The sequence below is a fragment of the Nymphaea colorata genome, chromosome 8, assembly GCF_008831285.2.
Source record: "Nymphaea colorata isolate Beijing-Zhang1983 chromosome 8, ASM883128v2, whole genome shotgun sequence".
Lineage (NCBI taxonomy): Eukaryota > Viridiplantae > Streptophyta > Magnoliopsida > Nymphaeales > Nymphaeaceae > Nymphaea > Nymphaea colorata.
The window spans coordinates 21,405,415-21,430,186 of record NC_045145.1 but is presented as its reverse complement, the minus strand read 5'-3'; the positions used below and the strand labels follow the sequence as shown (position 1 = coordinate 21,430,186).

The following is a 24,772-nucleotide window of genomic DNA, read 5'->3' as shown; positions in this document are numbered from 1 at the left end:
CTTCCCCATCTGAGAGAGACCTCAAGCGCACCGCAAAGACCCTGGAAGATCCTACCGCGATCTACCGTCCAGTTCTTCAGATGGATTCAGGTACGCTTCCGCTTTAAATTTAAGGTTATGTTTATTTCAATGATTTAGCATGAGCATGATCCTGTTTTGTTTAGAGCATATACTTTTGTATATGCATAAGGGGAGAAATCCCAACAGTATGTGCATGTATTAATATCGGCTATTATACATATTGTTCTCTTGTGTGTTCTTAAGCAAGAAATCAATCCTCATTTTCAGAGAATCGCTCTAGAAATTGTTAAATTAAAATGGCAGCTAGCCAAGAGTGGGGTTCTTACACCGCTTTCATTCCTTTGCCAAGAGGGGCTCTTCACGCATGAAACAATTTATCATCTGCAGTTCAAATCCTACCCTTTGAATATCAATAAGGGCAAAGGATTCCGGCAATATCACTGGGGGCAAAAAGTAAACACGAAAGGGGAAGGGGAAACCAAAGAGGGGACATGGCATAGAGGCGTCCTCCGGCAGCACAGTACAGTGAGAGAGGGCAAGAGCAAGACATAAAGTCAATAATTGATGACAAACAATGCGTCCATTGAACACTCTTAGAACCCAAAATCCCATCTATTTAATAAACAGTCAATAAAGCCCTCACCAAACCAGTACAAAAACAGAGTTCAAATCAATAAAATTCTGAAAATGAAAGACTAATCATCATACACGATTTGATTAAAGCGCAGGGTAGAGGGGAAACACAATCTGCTGATCACCTTGATTCCCCAGTAAGTTTAGGCTCTTTTGAAGCTTGTCTAGTCAGCCCTCTTCCGTGAATGCAAAGCAAAGTTTGAGACAGTGAATGAGGATAGAAGAAAAGACGGATCCTTAACCGAGAGAGAGAGGCGAAAATGGGGAGATATATGGCGAGACTTAAGAGAGAGACTGAGAGAGAGAGAGAGATGGTTCATCATCGTTAGGGAGAAGGTCTACCTGTACCTATTAACTGCTTCTGGTGAGTAGAACAAATGACGGTTCCTCTCTTCCCTCATAAACTCAGTGAAAGGTGAATTGGGAGTAAGGCGCTTCTGATCATACTCTTCCCACCATTTCATGAATGTGCTCTTCTCTAGGAATACCTCCGGCGATAGCGCAAGCCTGCCAATCAGGTTCATCACTTGATTCTCAAATTCCTGTAATTCATCCATGGCTCCTTCAGCCTCTTTGTTCATGCTCCGTCTGGCCTCCTCCACACGAGCCCAGAAGCACGAGTCTTCGGTTAGGCTCGCAGCTTCGTCCCTCCTTCCCCTCGCTGAATGTATCCCTGCCCATTGTTCAAGCTTCTCAAAATGGTGATCCCTTTGACCAGCGGTCATGTAAGAACTCGTCTCATCGCCTTTCCTATAATATTTGGCAATGGCTAGTGGCTCGACCAGTCGCCTGTAGTTCGTTCCGGCGAACAGATACTTGTCCCGGAGGGGGAAATCCGGTGTGTGCGGCTTTTTTTCGGCTCTCATCACCTCCTTCTCCCAGTAGCTCATGAGTTTGCTCATGGGGATCTGAGCATCTATGTCCTGTTCTTGGCTTCGCCTCTTGTAAGCGTCATAATAGTTATCGCCTTCCTTTTCGCAGGCTTTCTTGTACCATTCCAACTGGGCCATGTTCTTCTTAACTTTGTAGAGAGCCCGAGAGGAAGGAGCATTTTGCGGCACACTGTGCTCCACTTTCAAGGCTTCAGCAATAGAAGCATAAGCCTAACAGTTCATGATGCCAGAGCCAACAGAATCAGCTAAGTAAGAATTCCAACCGTAGTTTTGAAGGAAGGGCGAAGGAAAAGATTGCAGAAGATGGGTAGGCAAAAAAGGCAAGCTCTCAATATTGCAGATAAGATATAGATTCTACTAGAAAAAGAATTTCTAATACCAGCCATTCCGACTATATTTCTCTTTTCTCTTAAAAAGGAAATAGAACCTTTTTGGGGTTTAAATTAATACTTCACGAGCAGAAATTTCGAATACCCAAAAATTAGCTAGTATACATACCGGATGATCGTCCTTGATTCCCATCGCTACTAGCTGTGGAACCACGCCGGTTGCCGGCCTTGACTCACCGCTGCGTGGTTCATCTCGCTCTCCATTAATTGCCCTCTCTTTGTGTCGTGTTAACAACCCACCATATTCAATATTTATCTGATCATGAGATCTTCCTGCTGATTCCTCTGAGCAACGTTGCAGCAACTGGACGACCAAATCCGGGTCACTAACGCATACGAAAGCAGCTAATTCTGGGCAGAGAAAATAGGTGCCGGATGGCCTGAATTGTTGTTCAATGCTGGTGGAAATTCGCCGGAAGTCGTGTCCGTATAAGCAGAGGACATGCCAGAATCCAACCTTCCACAGATCATACTTGCAGATGGCTTTCGCAAGACCTTCGTCTCCTATGAAAGGGGAGCCAAAGGTGATGCACAAGGGCCTGGGTGCAGACTTGTGCCGGTTGTTCAAAAGCCACAGAGTGAACAAGGCAGCGACGGAGCCCCAGAGCGACTGTCCCGCCAGTATGAGCGGGCGGAGCGGTGGCTGATTTTTCTACAATGTGGAAGGAAAATGGAACGTCAGCTCAGTAACTGTTACAAGCTAGAGAACTAATTGTCACGTAATTGGTGAGGCTGCCCATTGGATGAATCGGCCGGTTCATTGATTCAGCTGAATCGGTAAAAAAAAAAAGTGAAGAAGATCATTTCTTAACATTTTCATTTTCAAATTTAATGTTTGCCCATAACTTCTCGGAAGAGAGTATCTTCTTTATTAATAATCGTAGGCCATACTTTTCATCACAACTTTCGAATAAAGGCCAGAAATGAAGTTTCATTAATTAAAAAGTATCAAATATCAGCCTCAACTTTTCTAATATTTTTCGTCTCAATCATTAGACGACCATTTTTACCATTTTAGCTATGTCTTTTGCTTCGTAGGTTTCCAAAAAGAAAACCAGTCCATACCCTTATTCGACAGTTTTTATAAAAAGTGCGGCGTTTGAGAAAATGGCAGAAAGTGATCTTCTTTTAAACATTATTGGAAAAAGGTAAGCCTGAAAATGAAAATTTCCAGTCCAAAACATTGTAAAAGCCTTCCATATGCAAGTCTCTTGCTCAGCAAGGAAACCTCCTTCAAAGCTTCAGCCGTTTCTAATGGGATTAATCTTACCGCATTCTTCGGCTTTGATGTCCTTGGAGACAATCCACACAAGTAAGTCCAAGGAGCCATTGTGAAGGGTAATGTTCTTATGTGCATGAGCATACAAATAATTGAACCACCAAGCTATTTGAAATTACATGCATCATAAAATGGGCCAAGTTTCAAGGGCTTTTTTTTTTGTTTTAACTTAGAACAGGCGTTTGATTACTTTGAATCTTAAATTGGAAGGTCTGATATAAACTGAGGCTCAACTTAAATTCAAGATTAAAAATTTGAAAACCGTGAACCTGAAATCCTTATTATACCTCAAATTCACATATCTTAACGAAAATTTTGCTTAAAATTAACGATTTTGAACATGGAGGTTTAAAATTCCAGAAGGGTATTGAACATGAAGTGATGGGGATGCAAGCAAAAGATACTGACAATAATTTTCTGATGCATGATTTCTCATAGTACCTCTCGTTTTTGCAGGTAAGGAAGGAATTGCTCCTTGAAGTTGGGGAGAAGCGAATTGAAGCAGGAAAGAGCGGCGTTGTGGAGGCTGATACTGCTGTTGTCTTCGGTGAGGAGGAATCCAAAGTGGCCTGATCTCTCCACTGGAACCAGAGGAGCACTACTGCTGGAGCCATCGATAACTGGTGCGGGCGGTGTAGTTGCGTTCTTAAATACCACGATCGTCGACTTGGAGAACTCCCAGCAGGGGAAGGGCAATTGGGTCGTTGAAGAAGAAGAAGGCTGTTGGGTAGTGCCTGAGATGCAGGCCCATGCTTTCTGGATGATCCCCGAAGAAGGCACGATATTTGCCTTGCTGTTGCTGTACCTGCATCCGATCCAAGGCACCACACAGATATTTTGGACGCCATGGATAATTATTAGTATTCAGAGGGAGAGATTCAGAGAGAGAGAGATGCTTACTGAGGGGAAGAAGATGGGCCGCTTATAGCCATTGCCACCGTTCAAGAGAGAGAGGTGTTGACGATCCAACTGCAGGAAGAGGCAGGAAATGTTAAAGACTTGCTTGTTGCTAGCTGGACATTCATTGTTATATATGACAGCACGTCGATATTTTTCTGCCAGCCCATGCTCATGACAATTGACTTGCTTCGGCAGAGGGATCGGGTCTATCACCAAACATTTGAATATTGAGAATTCGGGTGAAGCTGGCAATATGCACTGGTCTGGGTGTTGGAAACAACACACAATAAACTCTCTTCTCACACTCTCAAGAGGGGGTTAGAAGCAATAAGAAAGAAGACAACGATTTACGTGGTTCAGAGCAATAATCTCCTACGTTCACGGTCGCACAGATCTCTTGTATTCTCTCTCTCAGAAGAACACACACACAGACACTAACAAGTGGCGGCCATCCTCAAAACATAAGGATTAAGACAAACCCGCATTTGTACAAAATGAGTGTCCAGTATGGATCAAGTTCCATACACCAATACTGGACAGCACCTGTGGATTCTTAGAGCAGTATCGATCTACGGATTTTAGATCCATTGTTTGTTTGGAAGTGGGATACCATATCTCGGATCTGCGGAGATCCAAGACTAACAAATGCCCGACGTAGATTTGGATTAGACTAACTAGAGCTAGGAAATTTGGGTTGAGGCGCACTAAATCCATAAGCTTTTTATATGTGAAAGACTTTGTATTAAAACAAAAATATTTGTGAGGTGGGTGTGGACAACTGCTCACACTTGCTTTTATATGTGACTCTACCACTGCCACTAAAGAATAAGTTCCAGCAAAAAAAACCTGGTGATGATCAGCCTTTGGCCTTTATTGAGCAAGAATGGACATATATACGAGCAAAAAAATGGATTCAACCCGCAAAAATGGAAATATATACAAACAAATGTCACGCTAGTGAAAATCTTCACAATATTAAGATGTGATTTTTTTTTCAACATTTTATGTTAAGGGCAGAAGGTGAGCACTTGAATGAAATTTTTTCTGCAATTTTAAGCTCCACTCAGTTAACTGGGCTCCACTCAGTTAAACTCATTTAAGCTCGAAAAAGAAAATATATATAATAAGTCTCATAAAATTATAAAAAAAAAAAGTAGATTGCTCAAGTGGATATAAAAACATGCATTGTACTTCTATCCAATCCCAAAATTAGTGCTTTCCAGGACAACCTGACAAAGCACCGACAAATGAAAAACCCCAATAGTCACGTAGGCGAACTTTGTCTCTGAACTACTTAAATCTGTGTGTTTTTTTTCTCTTTCTCTTTCTTTGATTTTTATTCTCTTGGTGTGTTAAGAGAGTGTGAGAGAGCTGAGTTCCTAACAAAGGCTATGCTGTTGGCGATGGAGTTCCTTTCTTAACATATGATTCCATTATTTTATGGTTAAGAAGATCAAATTAGGAAATCAAATCAAATTGAGATTTAAGAAATGACATCTAATTACATTTGGATTCGGGTCAGTATGAAAAAACTGTGCGATATAATTCAATCCCAACTACAAATAAGCATCTTATATTCAATGTCCATACATATTTTTGAAGTCAGTCCTTAACGTATCATAGTGCATGGGTTTCGATTTGGTTCTGTATTTAAAAGCTGGTGTTCGGATTCAAATGTGAAAAATAAAAGTCGGAATCAGATTGGAAAAAGTGGGATAGCTAGAGACGTTATTGGAGCAGATCCAGATTCGTTACTTGAACCAGTTCAGTGTTGGATCTGGCATAGTACCTGATGATAATGCAACCGTGTTAGGGATGAGGTTCAGCAAAAATTGAACTGCCTTGGGCTTGATTTCTTTATATGATATATTAAAAGTTCACTCCAAAGATTCTTTACAAGATGGGAACAAAATAGCGATAGGTGCTAAATGATAAGGACAAATAATTCTCCAAGAGTAGCCGACCTATGCCATTCATTTTTCAAGTCAATGAAAAGAATTTTTTTTTTCGTTTATGAGACATTAAACATATAGTTAACAAATTTTCAATTAACTTTGAGGCAATGACTCGGGCCGAGTTGACCCGTATAATTGGATCTTCCTTCACGAATATCCAATCACTGGAATATCCAATCACTGGAAAAAATGTAAGGTTTTCTAATGGGCTCCCTAAAGCATAAGTCACACTTAAACCCCATATATATATATATATATATATTAAAGTGCCAATGGGTAGAAAATTTGTGCTTTCGAGTAGAATGCATTCTAAAAATTTGAATCTTCTTCTTTCCCCATCTACAGTGAAATTCCAAGGTATCAAATGGGCATAAAAATTAAATTAATAGGAATGGAAGAAAGGAAAAGGCACAAGGCAAACCTTATGCGGAACTAAAAATAAAAAAAGAAAAGTATGGTAGGTCCGCAGTCCGGATAACCGTGTCTTTTAGGTCTATTTGTGGTCTAATTCAATGCTAAATGCCCAACTCACTACTCCCGGACAAACTAAGCGTTCTCAATATCCACATATTTGTGGAAAAGTAGGAAGCGTACAATGATAAATATAATTAAAAAAGGACCTTGGAATTCTGATGTCTAGATTGGTTTGTGTAAGCCAGTCAATAAAGTTAAAACAATTAAACTTTATAGAATTGAATTTATACATGCCGTACTTGCATGTATTTTTTAGTCTTATAAGATTATTGAACATGTGCTCACAATACATGAAAACCAAGGAAGAATTTGGGAGGCATATCGAATGTCAAAACTTCTCCTTCAAGTTTCTTGGGGAAACCTCACTTTCGACTTTAAGCGTTCCCATTTACTTTATTCCCATTTTATTCCAGCCCTATTCATCCCCTTTCAGTCATCCATCTCTTTTGCTTTATTATGCTGTCTACATTTCTAGTGCAATAAAAGAGAAAGGTAGGACCCCAAGGGGTTGTAGTGCACTGGTGCGGGGAAAGTGCTCTGTGCTCTGTTCGCTAAGAACCTGGGTCGAGTCTTTGGGCATCACATGCCCGCTCCAAACGTGCTTCAGTCCCTGGCCCGTAAAAGGGCCCGAAGCAAGCTCGAAACTCACAGGAAAGGGTGACGAGGGGGGGCCGGTGGCCTCTCTTAGGATGGTGGAATGAATCACTCACCCTAAAAAAAATTCATGTCATGTCCATAACCCTTTCTCGCTCATCTCCTCGTAGTCACCCTTTTTGGTATTTAGATTAGTCTTTGTAGGTTTTTTTGCTCTCACCAATGAAAGCTGGTTATGTGCATGTAATGATCCAAATATTTTTAGTCATTAAAAAGACAAGCCCTTTGTAAAGATAAAAATATAATAAAGAATTAAAAAATAAAAAAAACATTAATTTTTGAAATTTTACCAAAATATCTCAACCCCTTTATTTTTTGGTGCACATCTGGTTTATGCACCTCTGGTGCTCGCAACTCACTCTCCTTTCTAAGTTTCTAACTCACATCGTTGCAACGCTAAACCATACTGGTTGCCAAATTTTGTGAGGGCAAAAGGGAAATCAGCTCTCCTTGTTAATATAAAAATACAGTTGGTTAAAATCATGATTGGCCTGATATTTTTGACAGAGACGTTTGCCTACAGTTGGTGACGGGTGGGGATGTCAATATATCCGACTTGAATCGGATATCCGATCGATCCGATCCGAAAAACGAATATGGATAAAAATTTAATATCTGATTAAGAAATCGGATCGAATTCGGATTTAATAAATGACATCCGATAGGATTCGGATTCGGATATACATAAATATTGGATCGGATTCGGATACGGATTCAGATGGGATTCATTTTTAGATAAATATCCTCTATCTAATACTTAGAAAATGGCAAAATCCGGTTCAAAATTCGGATTCGGATTCGGATATAAATATAAAAATCAGATTCGGATCGGATTCAAATTGTAAAATCGGATTTTGGATTCGGATATGACTTTGATTTATTCGAATTCGAATCTGAATCCGAATCCGAATATATGAATATCCGAAAAAGCAGATATGATTGAAGATGTATCCGATCCGAATCTGATTCGTTGACATCCTAGTGACGGGCTCTAAACCCCAAAGCAAGTTGGTGGTTTTTGATATTAAGTTGGGTAAGGTCAACCCTCCCTTTTTTTTGGGTTAGGTACAAGAAAAATCCGTGCAGAATCCATCGTCTTAGAAGAAGTTATTCAAAATTTTGTTGCTATCAACTAGATGAATATTCAGTTGATTGTTAGCGGCAAAGTCTGACTTAATTGGTTTAGTAAACTTTTGGAGAGCAGCGTGGACTACCCTTGATTCTAGCCTAACATTTCAGCTGCTAGATATAGATTTTCTATCTTTTAAACAAACCCTTGATACGATGCGGCTGTTATATTTTCTTCCTTGTAATTACCAGTCTAAGTTTCACTGGTTTTTGTCCTCTTGATGTATAAAACATTCACTTCCATGATTTATTTAGCGCGACCTGCATGGTGACAAGATCGCGGTTGTTACCAGAAAACAATCTTCCCCATTTGGCATCACGGCAGGATTCATGATTTCGCCGGAACTTATGGTCTAGTTCACGGGAGATGAACTGGCTTTGTTCATGAGAATTCGAATACGAGAGATCTCGGGTTCCTCCTTTTCCCTGTGGCTCTCTGGTAACATGTTCCACCATTTTGAGAAGGTGGGCGATTCAGAGAGCACAGCTTCTTCCAGTTACTTTCGAGCCATTCAAGCACCTGCTTCTCGAATTGGGTAACAACTCTCTCTATGGATTGAAATCCCTTCTTTTCCTTGTCTTGGCACATATTCTCCAGCCTCGCCCAAAAGCATCAAATCCCTTTTTTTCCTTGTCTTTTTCTTCCTTCTTCAATAGTAGGGCCTTGCTCGCGACCGTGTCTTGTATTGCCCGGTTTGGTCCCCTTTGTAGTGAAGATAGAAGTTGGCTATGGAGAGAGAGAGAGAGAGAGACCGATAAAATGGGAAATATATAACAAAATTTAGGGACAAGAAGTCTCCTAGATACAAAAGAGAGAGAGAGAGAGAGCCGATAAAATAGAAATATATAACAAAATTTGGGGACAAGAGATTCCCTAAGTACAAAAACAATCCGCAAAAAACAAACCACAAAAACAGAAACAGGAAGAAGAGAAAGAGGTTTAATTAAAGTGAAAGTCATATTTCATTACTAGACTCTGTAAATAATAAATATACAATACTACAGAAGAAGGACAGTATAAAGGAAAAGAAAATTCATTTTAGTAGGCTTTTCGTCAACCTTATTATGGACCACCTACTGCCAAATTCATATGCGCCTTGTTTTTTTCGCTGGGAAAGTGCCGAGGGTGACTCTCAATTTATTGAGAAAATTCATATATGCCTTGTTGCTGTTGATAAAATGATTATCTATCTTTAACTTTAACTGTATGCTTCAAATTAGTGTTTCGACGCAAAATTTATTACCTAAAAATAATCTTCCGCCTAGACCCTTACGTAAACACCCTTTAAAAGGGAAGCAAGAAATGAATTCATGGAAATGGTATGGTGCAAAATATGCGAACTTTCCAAGGTTATAAATGGGAAAAGAATGGATTCCTCTCGACAGATAAAATTTGAACTTGTCAGTCGCAATAAAATATTCAAAGTCTCAAGGAAAATTTTAAGTGTTGTTGCTTTTCTTTTTTTATGATTTTTTAATAATTGGATAGCTGTTTATGAAACTTATCAATTTTAATTATTTATTTAAAAAAGTGGTCAAACAAGGCTGGGGAGTTAAAGGCAACCACGTTATATTGCTCGAGATATCAATCCTGTATATGCTTTTCTAAGTTTTTCTTCTTCACTCAGATTTTAAAACACAGGAGAAGATGAATTGCCATTAATATTCATTCTTGGGACTAAATCCTCTTGCGAGAACAAAAGGCACAAAAAAGAAGAGGAAGAAAAAAAGAAATATCTAAGACGGGATCACTCTGGACATTCAGGAGGAAGAACAGGGTATCTTTCCCGATCATCACAGTAATTGTACACAAGATGCTTCTTCCTGGCTTGCTTGTACTTGGCCAACTGATCGGCAGGGAGATCGATGAAGCTTTCCTGGCTCCACCAGTCAGTGTCACTGTAGCAGTTGCTGGAGCTCCAGCCCCATGATTGGCAGCCATCGATGGAGAAGCCCTGGAAGGTGGCCTTAAAAGGCGCAAGTCTCCAGTCCACCTTCTTCCGGCCCCCGTCCGTCGCCCACGAGCTGCCGTCCCAAATGGACGCCGTGACCTGCATGGCCTGTGTTGGGTAGGACCCTCCGATGGGTGACTTGTTGCTAAAGATCCTGATTGGTGTGTCGTCTACGTAAAACCTGCACCATTCTTAGCATATGAGAAAGAGAGAGCGAGCTAAAGAAAGAGAGAGAGAGAGAGAGAAAAAAAAGGGAATCTATATCAAAAGTTGGGGACAAGAAGTCCCCATTTAATAACGAGAGAGAGAGAGAGAGATTACACGATGTGTTTGTAGTTCCACAGGATGGTGTAGTTATGGAGAGCCTCCGTTGGATCGAACCACAGGCTCATCTTCTGCTCCCTTCCCCCGACGCCATTGACGAAGACGTTCGTCTGTACGATGATCGACGTTCCTTCGTCATTGCCTAAGAGCTCGAAATCCAACTCGTCGTGTGCAGTTGTGTGGGAAGTCAGCTGCATGATCATGGAAACAAGTAGTTAGAAGAAGCTAAATAATTTATTATCACAAAAGCATATGTTAACAAATAGAGTGAAGAAGAAAAATAGTTATAGATTGACTACTTCGAGAATGACATCGATCCATGTTGGTTTCTCTGTCAACAATTAAACTATGAAATGAATGGTTTCATAGCATTTCATATTGCTAAATAAAAGCACCAACTATGATCTGTCCCTTGATCGACTGAAGTATGTTGAATGCATTAAAGAACTATGATCGAATACTTTCAAATACCAACTTAACTTTGTATGTAAAAGAAAAAAATAATGACTGACTGGTTTGACTATGAGAAGATGCAGAGATGATCTCCACCCAAAAATGAGGGGAAAAATTAGATACTGCGCTTGATTACTGTCGAACATGCCTTGAAATGGTTTTTGATGGGCAGACTAGACACTAGACGAAGCTTAATGAATTTGTCTCTGCCATTCTAATAATGAACTTACATAATAAGCCGTAACCACTCCTGCTGAATTGTTCGAAAGTTTGATATCCATATCAAAGAAGCCAGAACCATAATAGCTTCTAGACGCAAACCCTGAGCCTGCAACAAATTAATGATCCATCTATTAAATTGAGGTAATTAAACTGCATTTATGAAGAGAAAAAGAGAGAGAAAGAGAGATTACCGGATGAATTATCCAAACTGAGTTGAACCTGTCTATCATCGAAGAATTTAACATGGTCTTGTCCCCATGTGATGCTATATTCGTCACTAAAAGGAGGAGTGGCTGGCGGTTGAGCTCCAGTTCCCGATAGCTCTAGCATAATAAGAAGAAGAATGGAAGCCAAGAGGTAAAACGAAGCCATGCTGAATCTCAGTAGTATTCACAATGAAACAGAGATGAACGCTTCTTTTGGGGGCTTTATATACTGCTCTGCTTTCTTATGCCTACCATGGCTGCGTCTAAGATTTCCATATCTGCCTAGAGCTGAGTGTCATGCATAGTTTGCCACAATATTCCGGTGGTCATATTCAAATCTTCATGTAAGCATAGCACGTAATCCACATTGGTGATGCTCAGTCGACACATTAATCTAATCACACTTCTGTTGGTTGCAGTAAATGAATTAACTTGTGTCCAAATATGGATTAACTGAGTGAAGTAAATAAAGTATTCTGTTAAGGACGCCAACTTTCTTTCCATATATCAAATTTTGTTGAACTTTCCTGTTGGCGTGACGATTAATGGAGCAATATAAGGGGTATATAATTATCAACCTTGTCTGGAATTTAACAATTTTAGCTCATTTTTTTAATGTCCTGTTCGATTTTATATAATCGGCTTTTAACATATCGAGGTAATCCCAATGCATGCCAATAGGGACAATAATACAGAAGGGGAATACTTTAGTCCGTCCATCCACACTTACTACATGTGTCTGAATTCTGTCATATAAAATTTATATAACTTTAGATTCTTGTCATTGTGGAATGAAGAAAATATGGTATTTTTTCAAGAAAAAACTGTCTTGACATATATGGGCTCGTTTTGATGGTCAGAAGCTCCATTGGGAAATTTGTTTTGAAATCATTCGAAATGTTGGGATTCGAATGGTTCGGATTTGATCAGAAAAGGGATCCGAAGCAGACCCATCATTTACTCATTTTCACATTTTGGGTTGTGAGTGGATAGCGACTACTTAAGATTGGATTTGGACTAAGTCCGGATGGGGGAGAGGTTGGCCCCCTTGAGTACAAAAATTATGTATTGAACACTTTCTCAGAAAACGTCAACGGCTTCTCTTGGAATTGCCATTAAATAAGCATGACCACTTTCATAAAATTTTCGACTACCGTTCAGATATCCTTTTCTTGGCCCCATTCTGACTGATATATATGGAATTGATCCATTTTCAGCCTTGCTTGGATCCCAAATGTTCATTGGTTAATTATTAATGAATGAACCGGATACATCCATACCCAAATCCAAATGAAAAGGATGCGGTTATAGATTACTTGAGGTGTAGAGGATTGGATTAAATTAACCACATTGGTTCTGCCATATATTCTATTTGGGTCACCAACTGATTTTCTACTTGGAATATTCTCCTATATATATATGTGTGTGTGTGGGTGTGTGTGTGTGTGTGTGTAATTGTTTTGGATTTGACAGTGACCTGTGTGTATATATACGTAACATGTGTTAAGTAGTAAAAATGTAACATTTTGGATGTACCACTATGTTTTTCTGAATCCAGCTAGATGGTTTCCTGATTCTTAATTTGATTAGTTCATCTGATCCAAGGTAGGAAAATCAAAGTCATGGAGGTCAAGAGTTCAATACTCAGAACACACCTTAATTTTGGCATAAACTGGCTTTAACTGTCTGCCTAACCTCAGCTTGCTTGTCAAAAAAAAGGGAAGTCTTTATTCCAACATTTTGGACCTTGACTGATCAATGATTCAATGCTCAGATTGAATCCGAGGCCACAGGGGTCCACGAGTATGAATTTTGAACACACTTACTGACGGTTCTACTGGTTAGAAGATTGATCATTTCCATTTATTTATTTATTTACTTCTTTTAATTATCGGCAAATAATCAGGGATACAAAACTTTTTACTAGACGAATTATGATCGTGATTCAACAGATAATAAACTCATCACTTTCTTCATAATATCTCATTCAAAGTTTCCAGTCAAAGAAAGACGCCTTCACTTTCAAATTAAACTTCATACTCTTTAAGAACTCAGCTGAGGACACTCAGGAGGAAGGACATGGTACCTAGCTCTATCACTGCAATAGTCATAAGTCAGATACTTTCTTCTCACTTGTTGGTAGGCAATCTTTTGGGTTGCACTGAGGCTGGTGTATGTTCCAGTGTTCCACCAGTACTTGGGGAGAGAGCATTGCTGGGTGCCATGGCCATTAGCAGGGCAGCCATCGATGGAGAAGCCTCTGAAACTTGCAACAAATGGTGCATATCTCCAATCGATCTTTATCTTCCCTCCATCGGTTGCCCAGTTTTCACCGTTCCACAGGCTTGCTATTACCTGCATCGGCTGCGTTGGGTAGTCCACACCTTTGTTTGACTTGTTCAAGAACACCCTGATCGGAGTATCATCCACAAAGAACCTGCATGTCCCACCAAACTTGTTCAGTTGTTGTATGATTGAGAGAGAGAACGAGAGAGAGAGAGAGAGACTCACACTATCAGGTTTCGGTTCCACAGTATTTTGTAAGAGTGGAAATCTTGTGAAGGATCAAACCAGAGGTTTATTCTTTCCTCTCTACCACCTTTTCCGTTGACGAAAACATTTGTCTGGAGTGTGATTGGCTTCCCTTCTAGGTTGCCCAAGAACTCAAAGTCCAGTTCATCATGAGCATTTGTGTGAGATGTCAACTGCAAATTAAAGTGAATAAGCCCTTTTCTTCAATTCTCTGTGATATCATGCATAAATTAAGCTATTGAGAAACTATGCTTTCAGCTGGTAGTTGCCAAATGCTCGATGTCTACACAAAAAAAATCTTAGCCTATATGCCAACTAAATTAAATAAGTTATTTGTAGTCAATATTGCATCCGAGTTAGCATGACATATATTTCTTCCTTCATTAGCATGACATATGTTCCTGTTGACGGCGCACCATGTACAGCTCTTGGTGCATGACATGTATCTTTCTTGCCCACTCTCAAGAAACCCCTGGCTCAATCTTATAGGGTACTCTTCATGCATATAAGTCATGTAACCAAGCTTTGATGATCCTCTAACTAATTAGGAAGAAGAAGATCGGGACATCTTACATAAAAAGCCGTCACTGTTCCTGCAGTATCTCTGCTCGGAGTCTTCAAATTCACATGGAAGAACCCAGAGCCGTACTCCAATTTAGACTGAAAGCCGGACCCTGTAAAACATTTAAAGCAAAGTACTTCATTAAGCATAATATTGTGAAAAGAAACTCAGAAACTAAACAACTCAAATCACAGATAATTACCAGAGTTACTGTCCATCGTCAAATGGATTTCACTGCCTTGGTTTAGCGAAACAACATGGTCTGCTCCCCATGAGATGCTGTAGTTCACATCAAACGCTACATCGCCGGATCCATTGGTAACGGACAGAACACTGGCAAGAAAGGAAAACAAGAGGATGGCAGCAAAGACTTGAAATGCCATGGAAGCCATGATTGATTGATGAAATATTGAAAAGAAGAAGGCTACGCTGGGTGTCTCTATGGCCTTCCTCTCTCGGTGCTTAGTTATATAGATCAAGATGTGAGAAAACGAAAGATGTATGCATCACAGTTCCGTGGAAAAGTGAAGCAAGAAACAAGCACCTATCGTGTGACAGATAATCCTAGGCTGCTTATATATACTGATCAAACACGCCTTGTCCGTTGCTACGGTGTTCTTCGCATCTCCCTTTAGAAAATTCCATATTCATGGGCGTGCTTTCTCTGCTAGCCTTGAACGGCTGGGGCTACATGTTTTTGAATTTCTTGAAACCGGCTGTGGATTTTCTAGTGATCATCCAATGAATTAAATTAGTAGATGGTCTCCTATTAAGATTGTTCAATAGACTTCAAATTTGATCACTTTATACCGAGTCAACTAACTGAATTGTCTAAAGTTAAGCATTTCTATTTTTCAGGCAATATTATGGAGGACTTGTTTTTGTGTTTTTGTCATAGTTGGCAAACTCTTCACTTGGATTAGGATGAGTTAAAAACTAAAGATCAGGGAATTTATTCGGTGACTTGACTGGATAATTAGGTCATAATTTTTATAGAGCATTTTCTTTATAAATAGATGAAGGAGGCAAGTTTGTTGAGGCTTCATTTTTATTTTTTTATTAATTAAAACTGAATAACATGTGATATATATATATATATATATATATATATATATATATATAGTAAGTTTGTGATATTTCACAAGTTAAAAAATAACAAACTTCAATATTCAATAACATATGACAAAAGAGAACATATAATTAGTTGACTCGTGACCCAATAAATAAACGATCCTAGCATACTTGGGTAACTTGTGACTCGGATTGTGACTCGGATAAGTGAGTTTGCCAACTGTGTTTTTTAATAGGATATGAACAAAGTCAGAAATAATTAGAAATCAGTTTTTGAAATTTCGACAAAAGTTTGGCCCTCCCGTGGAATTTCGTTTTCCATCTCCCGGTAACTAAAACGGCCACATAAATTCCCTGTTATGATTAAAGAATAGAAAAGATCCCATCCATGGTGTTCATGCCAAGATTGTATGAACACATTATTTTAGATGTAAGGAGATTTGAAAAAGCCGCAATAATCAAAGACGGACCTTAAGTTTTAAATTGTGCGACAAAAATACCCGCCGATTAAATATCAAGTTTTTAATGTGGACTAGCTATTGAGATAATATAAAATGATCAACATACTTTTGTATGAACAAATTTTTTGTTGATTTGCCCACATTAGCTTTTTTTACAAACCAAATAATTTTATTAATTAACGTTGATTTAAGTATATGAAAATTATTTATTTTTGTTAATATCAAAATCAGTTAGGTGAACATTTCTCTTCTATAAAGTTATACAGGAAAACTAAGTGTATTCTTAAATTTGGTATGTTAATCATGCTCTTTCTTTTTTAAAGGGAAAAATAAGTAATAATCCTCACCAACTTATCAGTTGACAGGACGTGAATAATCATGTAATAATTGATCATGAAACCTTAAAATGTTTGGTTAGCCATCTAACCAAGGCAGTCCATCAGATATGGATGGTTGAGAGAAAAATATTAAGAACACTATGGAAACTAATACTAAATGACGAACATATCTATCATCATTTTTTCATTGTTTTTCTCTTAATCGTCGTTCATCATGCGAGATGGTTGGGTGGGACATCAGCTTTCCTCTGACGTTAGAATGAAATACTCATCCTGCTCACCATCTATACTTATATATACTATTTAGAATTCAATCCACTCCAATGAAGTATTCTTGTACAATCAATGGATTCTTTGATAACGAATATCATAGGACTCATCGTCTGCAAAATATTTTTTATAAATTCAAAGTAGCTAAAAATCTTAAAATGCTTAATTTGTTTGAACCATTAGATTTCTTCTCCTGCCATTGGTTGGATTGGAAGGCGGAAACTTGTTGTTCTCACCCTCGGTCGCATCCAGTGAACCATTCAAACTTAAACTAACGTTGGTGAAGTCCATCCAAGCGGACGTATAAGATTTTGATGCTCACAATGATTTGGAAAATTCACGTTCAAAATACTTAAAAATTTAACTAAGCATCTTCATCGAATCGTTTCTGGTAGTAAACAATCTCGAGACCTCCGGAAAAGCCTTGATCTCGTTCATAAAAATTATGAGAGTTTTACCTACAAAGCATGCACACCGGCTGTTCCTTGTTTGGTGGCGCATATATATAACCCGCTTCGGCGTATGTAACCCACGAGCACGCACTTCATTTTTTTTTACCTTTTCATTTTTGTCATCACAAAAAAAAGTGCTTCCACTTTTTCTTAACAAATATATTTTGGTCATTAAGGGGTCATTTGCTAATAACAAGAATGAGGTAAATTCATAAAATGCTGCTACATAGTGTTTCATAAATCTATTCTCATTTTTTAGGTAAATTCATAAAACAGTAACAACTTGTTGTTGTCAAACATCCCTTAGAGGCCGTTTGGGAATATGAACATTTTCTTACTGTCCTACGTATCTAACTAAAAAATTGGTTAGATTCATTAGATATTTTAAAAAATGTTTCATGTATTTGCTCCACTTTTCAAGGTAAATGCATGAAATAGTAACATACTGTTACCATTCACAAACAGCTTCTTTAAGGTACTCGAACAGTTTGTTCAGCATTAGAGAGAGTTGCATTTATAAGGGCCACTGCGCATAATGAATATGCTCCAAACAAAAAGAAGGCAAATGGGAGTATTTTAATGATTTTTAAACAAGGAATGTCTATTTTGGACTTTTTTGTTTTTCACTTTCATTTTTTTGTTCTTGCAGCTGGGGTAGTTAAATTAGTTTTGCATCCCTTTTGTAGTTTTTCATGTATAGGGGTGACCCATATAACCACTTTCACTATGTTGTTTTAATGGGTGACCAGAAAGAATATTTCATCCTACGACATAATTGAAAGTCGAAGCCTCCATCCTTCTCATCGTCCGCAAAAAAGCCAAGTCTACATTCCATAATCACTCTAGTGTTGTAAGTAAAGTTTGTACAAAGTGCAATCCGGACTGCTTTCTAACATCTAGAAATAAATTATAACATTAAAAGTTATTGGGTGCCGTTCTGTAACTAATAAAACCTTGTAGTTCAGATGATCACGATACTTCTCAAAGGACTAAAATCTTGAATAATTGGACAGCAACAGCTTCAATATCATGTATCTCCCCAGAAGCCTTATGTCAAGGACGCGGCTGTCCAAAATCTGACTTTTCAGAACCAGGAATTCAAACGCTGCATGAAGCGAACCCCGCTGGCCTCCATCGACGTCTTTAGGACCCACAAGGGAATGAGCCCACAGGCTCATCATCTATACATAAACCAAGATCTTTGATACTAAACCGTGTACTTATTGTTGCGTGTAAAAGTCTTATCAAGCCATTCTGTCGATCAAGACGTGCGGAACTCAATTTCTGCTGCCCCCCATCTCTGATAACGATTCATATGTGACACTCCTTGGAAGATTAATTGGTGGTCTGAGATGAGAGCCAAGTTCACGAGTTTCAACTAAGCTTTAAAGGTATCTTACATTCTCTTTGCAGTTAGACTTTTTTTGGGAAAGAGGAAAATGTAAAGGCCCATCCTCTAGTAGCTTCCGTCTGTCATCTAAAAAGTTAAGAACCAGAACAATTAATCAGTTAACTTCTCTTTTTTATAGATCTACCAAGATTGTTCACAATGTTAAATATGAAACTAAAATTTATGGGTATTATGGAAACTGCTTAAAGACATTTAGTTGGTACCCTTACGCAAGTCTAAGAACCCAAAGTTTAGAGATTATCCGATAACATTAATATTTAGATGCCCAACTTAGGACTCGACATTTGGAAAACCATTGTTCCTCAAAGGTCAAATTTCAATGTGCTCATGAAAGGGACAACCCTCTAACGAGTAGCCAACATATATTGAATTGCATAATTAGGACTCCCTTCCATGTAAAATATAAATTAACTGATCGAATCTAATCTTAGGTCTGGCCTCATGTCATGTCTTATAGGATCTCTCTGACCATCTGTCTTCTATTATAGAAAAAAAATTCTTGAAATTGCATCAGGCAAAAAAAAATTAAGAAGAAAAGGTATCTAGTAACTTGATGCAGTGGAAAAGTGGATTTCTCCTATAATCCACGATCAACACCTAACTAATTAATAAATGAAAGAAATGCAAAAGGAAATGTAAAAGGGAAGCAAAAACACAAATAACCATTAGAGATTTTTTCATTAACTCAGAAACTGATTACAAATAAGGCCTAAACGCCCTTAAATAGGCTAAAAACATAGCTGTGGATTTGGAACCAAACAAAAGAGAATGACAAATGAAAATCCAATATATGAAAATAAATCTGGTTGCTCCTCTCTTGCGTCATAACTACAGAAAGAATCCCCTAAAGTTTTTAATTTCCCTTGTTGTTTGGGTTACATCCCGACGCTAACAAGGAACCCTAGTCCCTTAACAGATATAATTAAGTTGATACTTCTTAGGGAGCATGAAAAAAAGAAGGAAAAAAAAAACATGAACTAGTTGGTGCTGTTGCTAAGGAACGCAATGAGAGGTGGATGAAGCAATTGTCCAGCATTGGATCCCATCACAAAATCTGCATGTGCGTATTCGGGAATTGAATGAACTGTGAGCTTGCTCTGCTGGTGATTCCCAAGTGAACTGACCAGGGAGTTGAAATCTTGAACGTCTGTAAGTGAATCGGCTTCTCCGCGTGAGATGAACAGAGGAACATCGACGGGAACACTGGACAGATCATAAACCGGTGGCGTGGATTGACCATACATCTGATTGTTGGTGGAGGCACTGCCATAGTCATGCTTGGCGATTGTTCCGCTTCGAACCACTGCATCAAACTCGAACTTTAATCAATTCATGTCTTAATGAAGGAAGATCAAGTTTTATTTAATCTTTATGCAACACTGCACATTGAGGTGCGTTGGTTATTGTTCTCTATTATAAGGTAAACTCTTCGATCAGTAGATGCTTCTCTCTCTGTTCATATAGGATCTCTGCATATATTCGTAACTAAATCTCCCTGGACATCATAACTTACTCTGTGCTACGTGCATCACGGCCCTTTTCGAAGTTGATTGTGGTTCGTAAGTCAGGAAATTCTTCATTTCGGCTGAGTCGAGGCAACAATTATTTCCTTGCAATCACAATTTTGTTTCATAAAGTTAGCCACTTAATCACAGGCTCAATCTGAAGGAGATGAACAAAAGAGTAATCACTTTCTGGAATGATCAAAACAGACTCGAAGCTAGCAGAGATGACAGAATAGACCAAAAAAACATACCAGTCAAAATAGACATAAGATCGCTACAGTTCAGGCCAAAAGAGCAGACAGTTTTGAGGACAAAATCTACTGCGCCACTGTCAAAAACAACAAAGCAGAATTAATCAGGAAGGAGAACACCATTGAGAAGAAAAGCTTGAAGATTTAAGAGCACATGGAAGAGAAGGACACGCTTACCTATGTGGGAGCAACTCGGCACCTCCCAACGAAACAAGGAGCTGATACAAGACATGTACTAGGATGTTAGATCAATTCTTCACAAAATTTGACTACCATGAAGATACACAAGTCTACAAACATATATGCATGCATTTGCACTTGCTTGGGGAGAAGAAATTGAAGAATATTGGGGCCATACTTTATCAGCATAGAAGTTGGCGCCGTATAGGAGCAGTGGAGAAGTGACATGCCTCATGTAAGCAACAGGGGCCAAGAGACCAACAGCACCAGTCTTGTCTACCAACTTGCCTTGAGATAAGGAAGCCAAGATGGTCAGAGCACCCTACCATTTAACAGCAAGAAAAGGATGTATAGAAGCCATCGCTTAGAAAGAGATCGTAGGAGTAAAATTGGCCGTAGGAGAAATACATACATATATATATCTATATATGGTATTATGGAGAGAGATACATGCATGTATCCTAGAACTCACCAACGAGTGGCCAACAAGATGCACCCTTTGCCCGGTGGTATTGTATATAAAATCAACAGTTGCAGGAATATCAAATTCTGCGAATTCTACCCATGTCCATGCCCAGTAGCTCTGCAGAAACAGTTCCTTTGTAAGCCATGGAGAGAAAGAGGGAGAGACTATGAAATGGAAAGATGCATTGAACCAAAAAAATTGGGCAACAAGTTATCAATTACTTCACAAAATTTGGCAGAAGAAACAAAAACAAATAGAACACAAGCAAGAGAAAAGAGAGAGCTGCCAGTTATGAGAAAAACCTCGCTATTTAAATCCTGTAAATGATATTTATGACTGTATTGTTAGCGACAATCGATCTTAAGAATAGAAAGAGACCTGGTTAGTATCAGCATTGAGGGATGTGTGACGTCTGCTGGATTTGGTTCCGCGTGAATGGACGATCCATGCCTCAAATCCTGCATCAGACAAGGCCAAGGCCAGACCCTGTTTGCTCAGCACCCATATCATCCCATCCTGCATTGACCACCCATGGATGCGGTTGGTCAGAACTCCCGATAATCATCCAAGAAGATAGAAGAAAGACCCACTAAACTAAACTATACTTTGCATTAATAAGTATCATCTGCGGTAATTACCACAAGGAGGCCGTGTTGCAGAAGGACGGGTGGTTGTTTCTTCTCGCTAGTTGTGTTGCTAGCGATCCTCTGCAGGCCCAGCACATACCCATCCTGCGTTGTTACCTGCACCCACACACAGAATGACATATGGTTGGTAGTGATTTTAGGAATATCTCATTTGCTTTTTTTTTTCTTATTATTATTAAAAGGAAGTGGGTTTTTCAAAATCATCTTCACCTTGTTAGCTATATTTCATATTCCTTTCTTTATTTTCACTTTTAATTCTAAATTCATTTTCTCCATCTATCCCTTCCTTCCTTTCACTAGCGGAGTCCAAAAAATTTGCTGTGGGGCACTTGTTTATATATACATATAAAATTCTCATTGTACTTAAAGATTGTACGTAGGCAAACTATGCCAACACAGTAGCTACGCCACTGCTTCCTTCCTCACCTCCCTCCCCTAACTCTTCCAATTTCTTCCAAACCATGCCAACACCAGTGGCGTGTGGCTTCTCCTTCTCCCAACTCTTCCAATTTCTTCCAACACAGCGGCCACCAGCATCCTTCCCCGAGGACGACGGGCCTGCCAGACCTATGCGTCTCCACGGAGGGCTGGCGGGCCAGCCGGCAATAGGGCAGGGCACTGGCGACCGCCTTCATTTCTTTCCCAACTCCCCCTCATTTAAGGGAGAAAGGGTGGAAACTCCACCCATTTCTTCCTCACTCCTCCCTCCCTCTCACCACTTTTACCATCAACCAGGTGGCCGCCGGCTGTATTCACCGATGCCGGCAGCCGCCGAGCCTCCACATCTCGGGGAGAGAGAGGGAAGGTAAAAAAAAACAAAAAACAAAAAGTGGAAAGCTTAGATAGGATGGTGGTTCTGATTAGTTGTTCATTCGAGTCATAATTCAGTGTGTATATATAAAATAAAATTAAACAGTGACTTCAGTTTTTAGAGTTATCTAACCATTCAATTAAAATTATCTAATTCAACATGATGGCCCGTCAATAGAAAAACAAGTAGTCATCCCTGTTTTTGTTATTTAATATTAATTCACGTTTTTTTCTCTTTATTTTTTTTATAATTAAAATCATCATTTCACCATCCGACAGGAAGGAAAGAAAACATCCCTCTCCTAATGGACTTCAAATGGGCTTCATTGGATTAAAAGAAAAAATGAACTTCATATGATGTTTCAAGATATATAAAAAAAAATGATGGGCTATGACTTCGACAATTTGAAACTTATTATTTCAATCTTTTTTTTCCGTCGTCATTTTTTCGCCTACTCACACACACACACTCACTCACTATCTCTGTCTCTTTTTGTTGGTATAACTGTCATCTCTAACCTTAAAATGTATTGGTAGATTTTAAATAGAGCAAAGAACTTGAAACGTATACTCATCGGGTGTTTGTGCGGGTATGCGGAAAGCACAGAAGGAAGAAGGATGGTGCAGAAATTGGTTACCTCGTTATCACTGCACTGGTAGCCATATGATTGCACAGTCTTGCAGACGTCGCTGGTGCCGTCTGCTACATCGTTCAACGTCAACAAGCCGAGGAGAATGACGACCATTGCTGCTGCTGCTCTCGCAAGCCTCTTACTTTCCATGTTTCCCTTCTCTGATCAATGCACAGCGTCCACCTCCTCCTCTTCTTCCTCTTGGCTATCTTTTAACTCTCAAATCTTAGAAGAGCCGACTCTTCCTCTTGCTGTTGTTCATGTAAACGGAGAGAAGATCCTTCCCTCGCCCATCTCTCTCTCACATATGATCTAATTTGGTCCAATTTGATTTCTGTGAAACTTATAAATCTCTTTGGTTTCTATATCCTAATATGATTGGACGTCTGATGGGAAAGACAAGGAATACTCGTGAGGCGTTGCCGGGAAAAGGAAAAGAAATCAATCTAAGGATTGTCTATTAAAATTCTCCTGATTGGGTAATATCTTTACGATTCATGTCAATCTATTTTTTTAATACTGTCCTCCTCGAAATTCACAAGATATACATGTTTCTTTATGTGTGTGCAGGTCTTGAATGTGGAGAAGTTGTACATATAATGAGTGAATCAATTGAGTGAAAAAAGGAGCATTTTATTTTTTCGGTGGATGTGCTTAAGCCCTTCGATGGTCCAATCCATGTATTATCTCTCACTCCATCAATTATATTTATTTAAAGAATCAATGACCAATTACAAATGTGTTTCAGATCCAGAAATTTGTTTCAGTTCGATCTGTCTTATTCAACTTGAGGAGGAGTGTACTAAACAGCCCTTTGGATCCATCGGGCCTCCATTTTCTTGGATATGGATACTTCCGTGAATATCCACTTGCATGCTTGAAGAAGTACTTATACGGTGTGATAATTTCAGATTCAAAGTCACCCTAGTCAAGATTATAGGTTAGTTTACGTTCACATCCAGGTAAAATCCAATCCGACATGCACGGGAAGCCGCCTTAGTGGGTCTGTCTCCAATTAAAGTTTCAAGTAACGTAAAATGATGGAATTTTAAGTGACAACGATTTAGATTTTTGTGATTTCCTTTTGTTTGAACAATATACATGAATTACATCGTAAATTTATAATTTTTTTTTTCAAGTCAAACCCATTTCACTATCTTAAACCAAATATTTGAATGTATCAAATTTTCCTTAATCTCATAATATGTTTATCCAGAGAATGTACATTATTGCAGTAGGGAGCTACATATAAGCTGGTGTGGGCAGTTGCCCACACCAACAACAAAATTTTTATTTATTTATACATATTTTTTATACATATTTCTTATAAATATTTACTTATTTATATATGTTGTGACCTTTGAGAATTTTTGTAAGAGTGTCCCATAGCAAAAAAAATTTCTAGGTCCACTGCATTAATGGTTGGTTTGATATATGAAACAACATGTAAAAATGCTTCATGATTATGCACTAATTTTTTAGCATATTTTCTTTAGGTATATTCATGTAACACTTACATCTTTTTTTCTTTACCAAACGGACCCAAAAGTTTCAAGTAATTTGGATACAATTAAAAGGCTTTATAGTTTTTGGATACATGAATCTGACTTCTTGTGGATTTGTGACCGAAGCATTCCTTTCCTTTAGTAAGACAGCATGAGGCAATCCAGTTCTACCTTTTCAACATTGAGGAGCATATTA

General features: G+C 38.8%; 4 protein-coding genes across 4 annotated transcripts; all 4 read right to left on the bottom strand.

Annotated features, from left to right (window-relative positions):
- Window positions 1–107: 107 nt before the first annotated feature.
- On the bottom strand, window positions 108–4,638 carry LOC116258970 (senescence-associated carboxylesterase 101-like). Its single transcript, XM_031636521.2, has 4 exons — window positions 4,116–4,638; window positions 3,657–4,020; window positions 2,046–2,588; window positions 108–1,757 (listed from the first exon to the last, which is right to left on the bottom strand). The coding sequence occupies exons 1-4, from the start codon at window positions 4,145–4,147 to the stop codon at window positions 993–995; spliced, it is 1,704 nt and encodes a 567-aa protein (XP_031492381.1). The 5' UTR covers window positions 4,148–4,638; the 3' UTR covers window positions 108–992.
- A 5,428-nt stretch (window positions 4,639–10,066) lies between these two features.
- LOC116259612 (xyloglucan endotransglucosylase/hydrolase protein 2-like) lies at window positions 10,067–11,649 on the bottom strand. Its single transcript, XM_031637469.1, has 4 exons — window positions 11,469–11,649; window positions 11,286–11,383; window positions 10,600–10,793; window positions 10,067–10,459 (listed from the first exon to the last, which is right to left on the bottom strand). The coding sequence occupies exons 1-4, from the start codon at window positions 11,647–11,649 to the stop codon at window positions 10,075–10,077; spliced, it is 858 nt and encodes a 285-aa protein (XP_031493329.1). The 3' UTR covers window positions 10,067–10,074.
- Window positions 11,650–13,503: 1,854 nt separating this feature from the next.
- LOC116259147 (xyloglucan endotransglucosylase/hydrolase protein 2-like) lies at window positions 13,504–15,023 on the bottom strand. The gene is made up of 4 exons (XM_031636802.1): window positions 14,780–15,023; window positions 14,589–14,689; window positions 13,995–14,188; window positions 13,504–13,920 (listed from the first exon to the last, which is right to left on the bottom strand). The coding sequence occupies exons 1-4, from the start codon at window positions 14,967–14,969 to the stop codon at window positions 13,527–13,529; spliced, it is 879 nt and encodes a 292-aa protein (XP_031492662.1). The 5' UTR covers window positions 14,970–15,023; the 3' UTR covers window positions 13,504–13,526.
- Window positions 15,024–19,328: 4,305 nt separating this feature from the next.
- Window positions 19,329–23,221, bottom strand: LOC116259611 (triacylglycerol lipase 2-like). The gene is made up of 9 exons (XM_031637468.1): window positions 23,078–23,221; window positions 21,621–21,725; window positions 21,361–21,498; window positions 20,989–21,099; window positions 20,695–20,838; window positions 20,514–20,554; window positions 20,337–20,413; window positions 20,094–20,189; window positions 19,329–19,883 (listed from the first exon to the last, which is right to left on the bottom strand). Exons 1-9 carry the CDS (start codon window positions 23,219–23,221, stop codon window positions 19,558–19,560), a joined length of 1,182 nt encoding a protein of 393 aa, XP_031493328.1. The 3' UTR covers window positions 19,329–19,557.
- Window positions 23,222–24,772: the final 1,551 nt, after the last annotated feature.

What these genes read in the sequence shown, in the direction of transcription:
- LOC116259147 (XM_031636802.1), bottom strand. Translation starts at nt 14,969, where the DNA reads ATGGCTTCCATGGCATTTCAAGTCTTTGCTGCCATCCTCTTGTTTTCC. An exon ending in GACGATGGACAGTAACTCTG is followed by an intron (nt 14,690 to 14,779) that starts GTAATTATCTGT and finishes AATGTTTTACAG; the next exon opens with GGTCCGGCTTTCAGTCTAAA. An exon ending in TGGAACCGAAACCTGATAGT is followed by an intron (nt 13,921 to 13,994) that starts GTGAGTCTCTCT and finishes TGGGACATGCAG; the next exon opens with GTTCTTTGTGGATGATACTC.
- LOC116259611 (XM_031637468.1), bottom strand. Translation starts at nt 23,221, where the DNA reads ATGGAAAGTAAGAGGCTTGCGAGAGCAGCAGCAGCAATGGTCGTCATT. An exon ending in CCAACTTCTATGCTGATAAA is followed by an intron (nt 20,555 to 20,694) that starts GTATGGCCCCAA and finishes GTCTTGTATCAG; the next exon opens with CTCCTTGTTTCGTTGGGAGG. An exon ending in GCCGAGTTGCTCCCACATAG is followed by an intron (nt 20,414 to 20,513) that starts GTAAGCGTGTCC and finishes TGTTTTTGACAG; the next exon opens with TGGCGCAGTAGATTTTGTCC.
- LOC116259612 (XM_031637469.1), bottom strand. Translation starts at nt 11,649, where the DNA reads ATGGCTTCGTTTTACCTCTTGGCTTCCATTCTTCTTCTTATTATGCTA. An exon ending in CAGTTTGGATAATTCATCCG is followed by an intron (nt 11,384 to 11,468) that starts GTAATCTCTCTT and finishes AATTTGTTGCAG; the next exon opens with GCTCAGGGTTTGCGTCTAGA. An exon ending in GAGTGGTTACGGCTTATTAT is followed by an intron (nt 10,794 to 11,285) that starts GTAAGTTCATTA and finishes ATGATCATGCAG; the next exon opens with CTGACTTCCCACACAACTGC.
- LOC116258970 (XM_031636521.2), bottom strand. Translation starts at nt 4,147, where the DNA reads ATGGCTATAAGCGGCCCATCTTCTTCCCCTCA. An exon ending in CTTACCTGCAAAAACGAGAG is followed by an intron (nt 2,589 to 3,656) that starts GTACTATGAGAA and finishes TCCACATTGTAG; the next exon opens with AAAAATCAGCCACCGCTCCG. An exon ending in GAATCAAGGACGATCATCCG is followed by an intron (nt 1,758 to 2,045) that starts GTATGTATACTA and finishes ATGAACTGTTAG; the next exon opens with GCTTATGCTTCTATTGCTGA.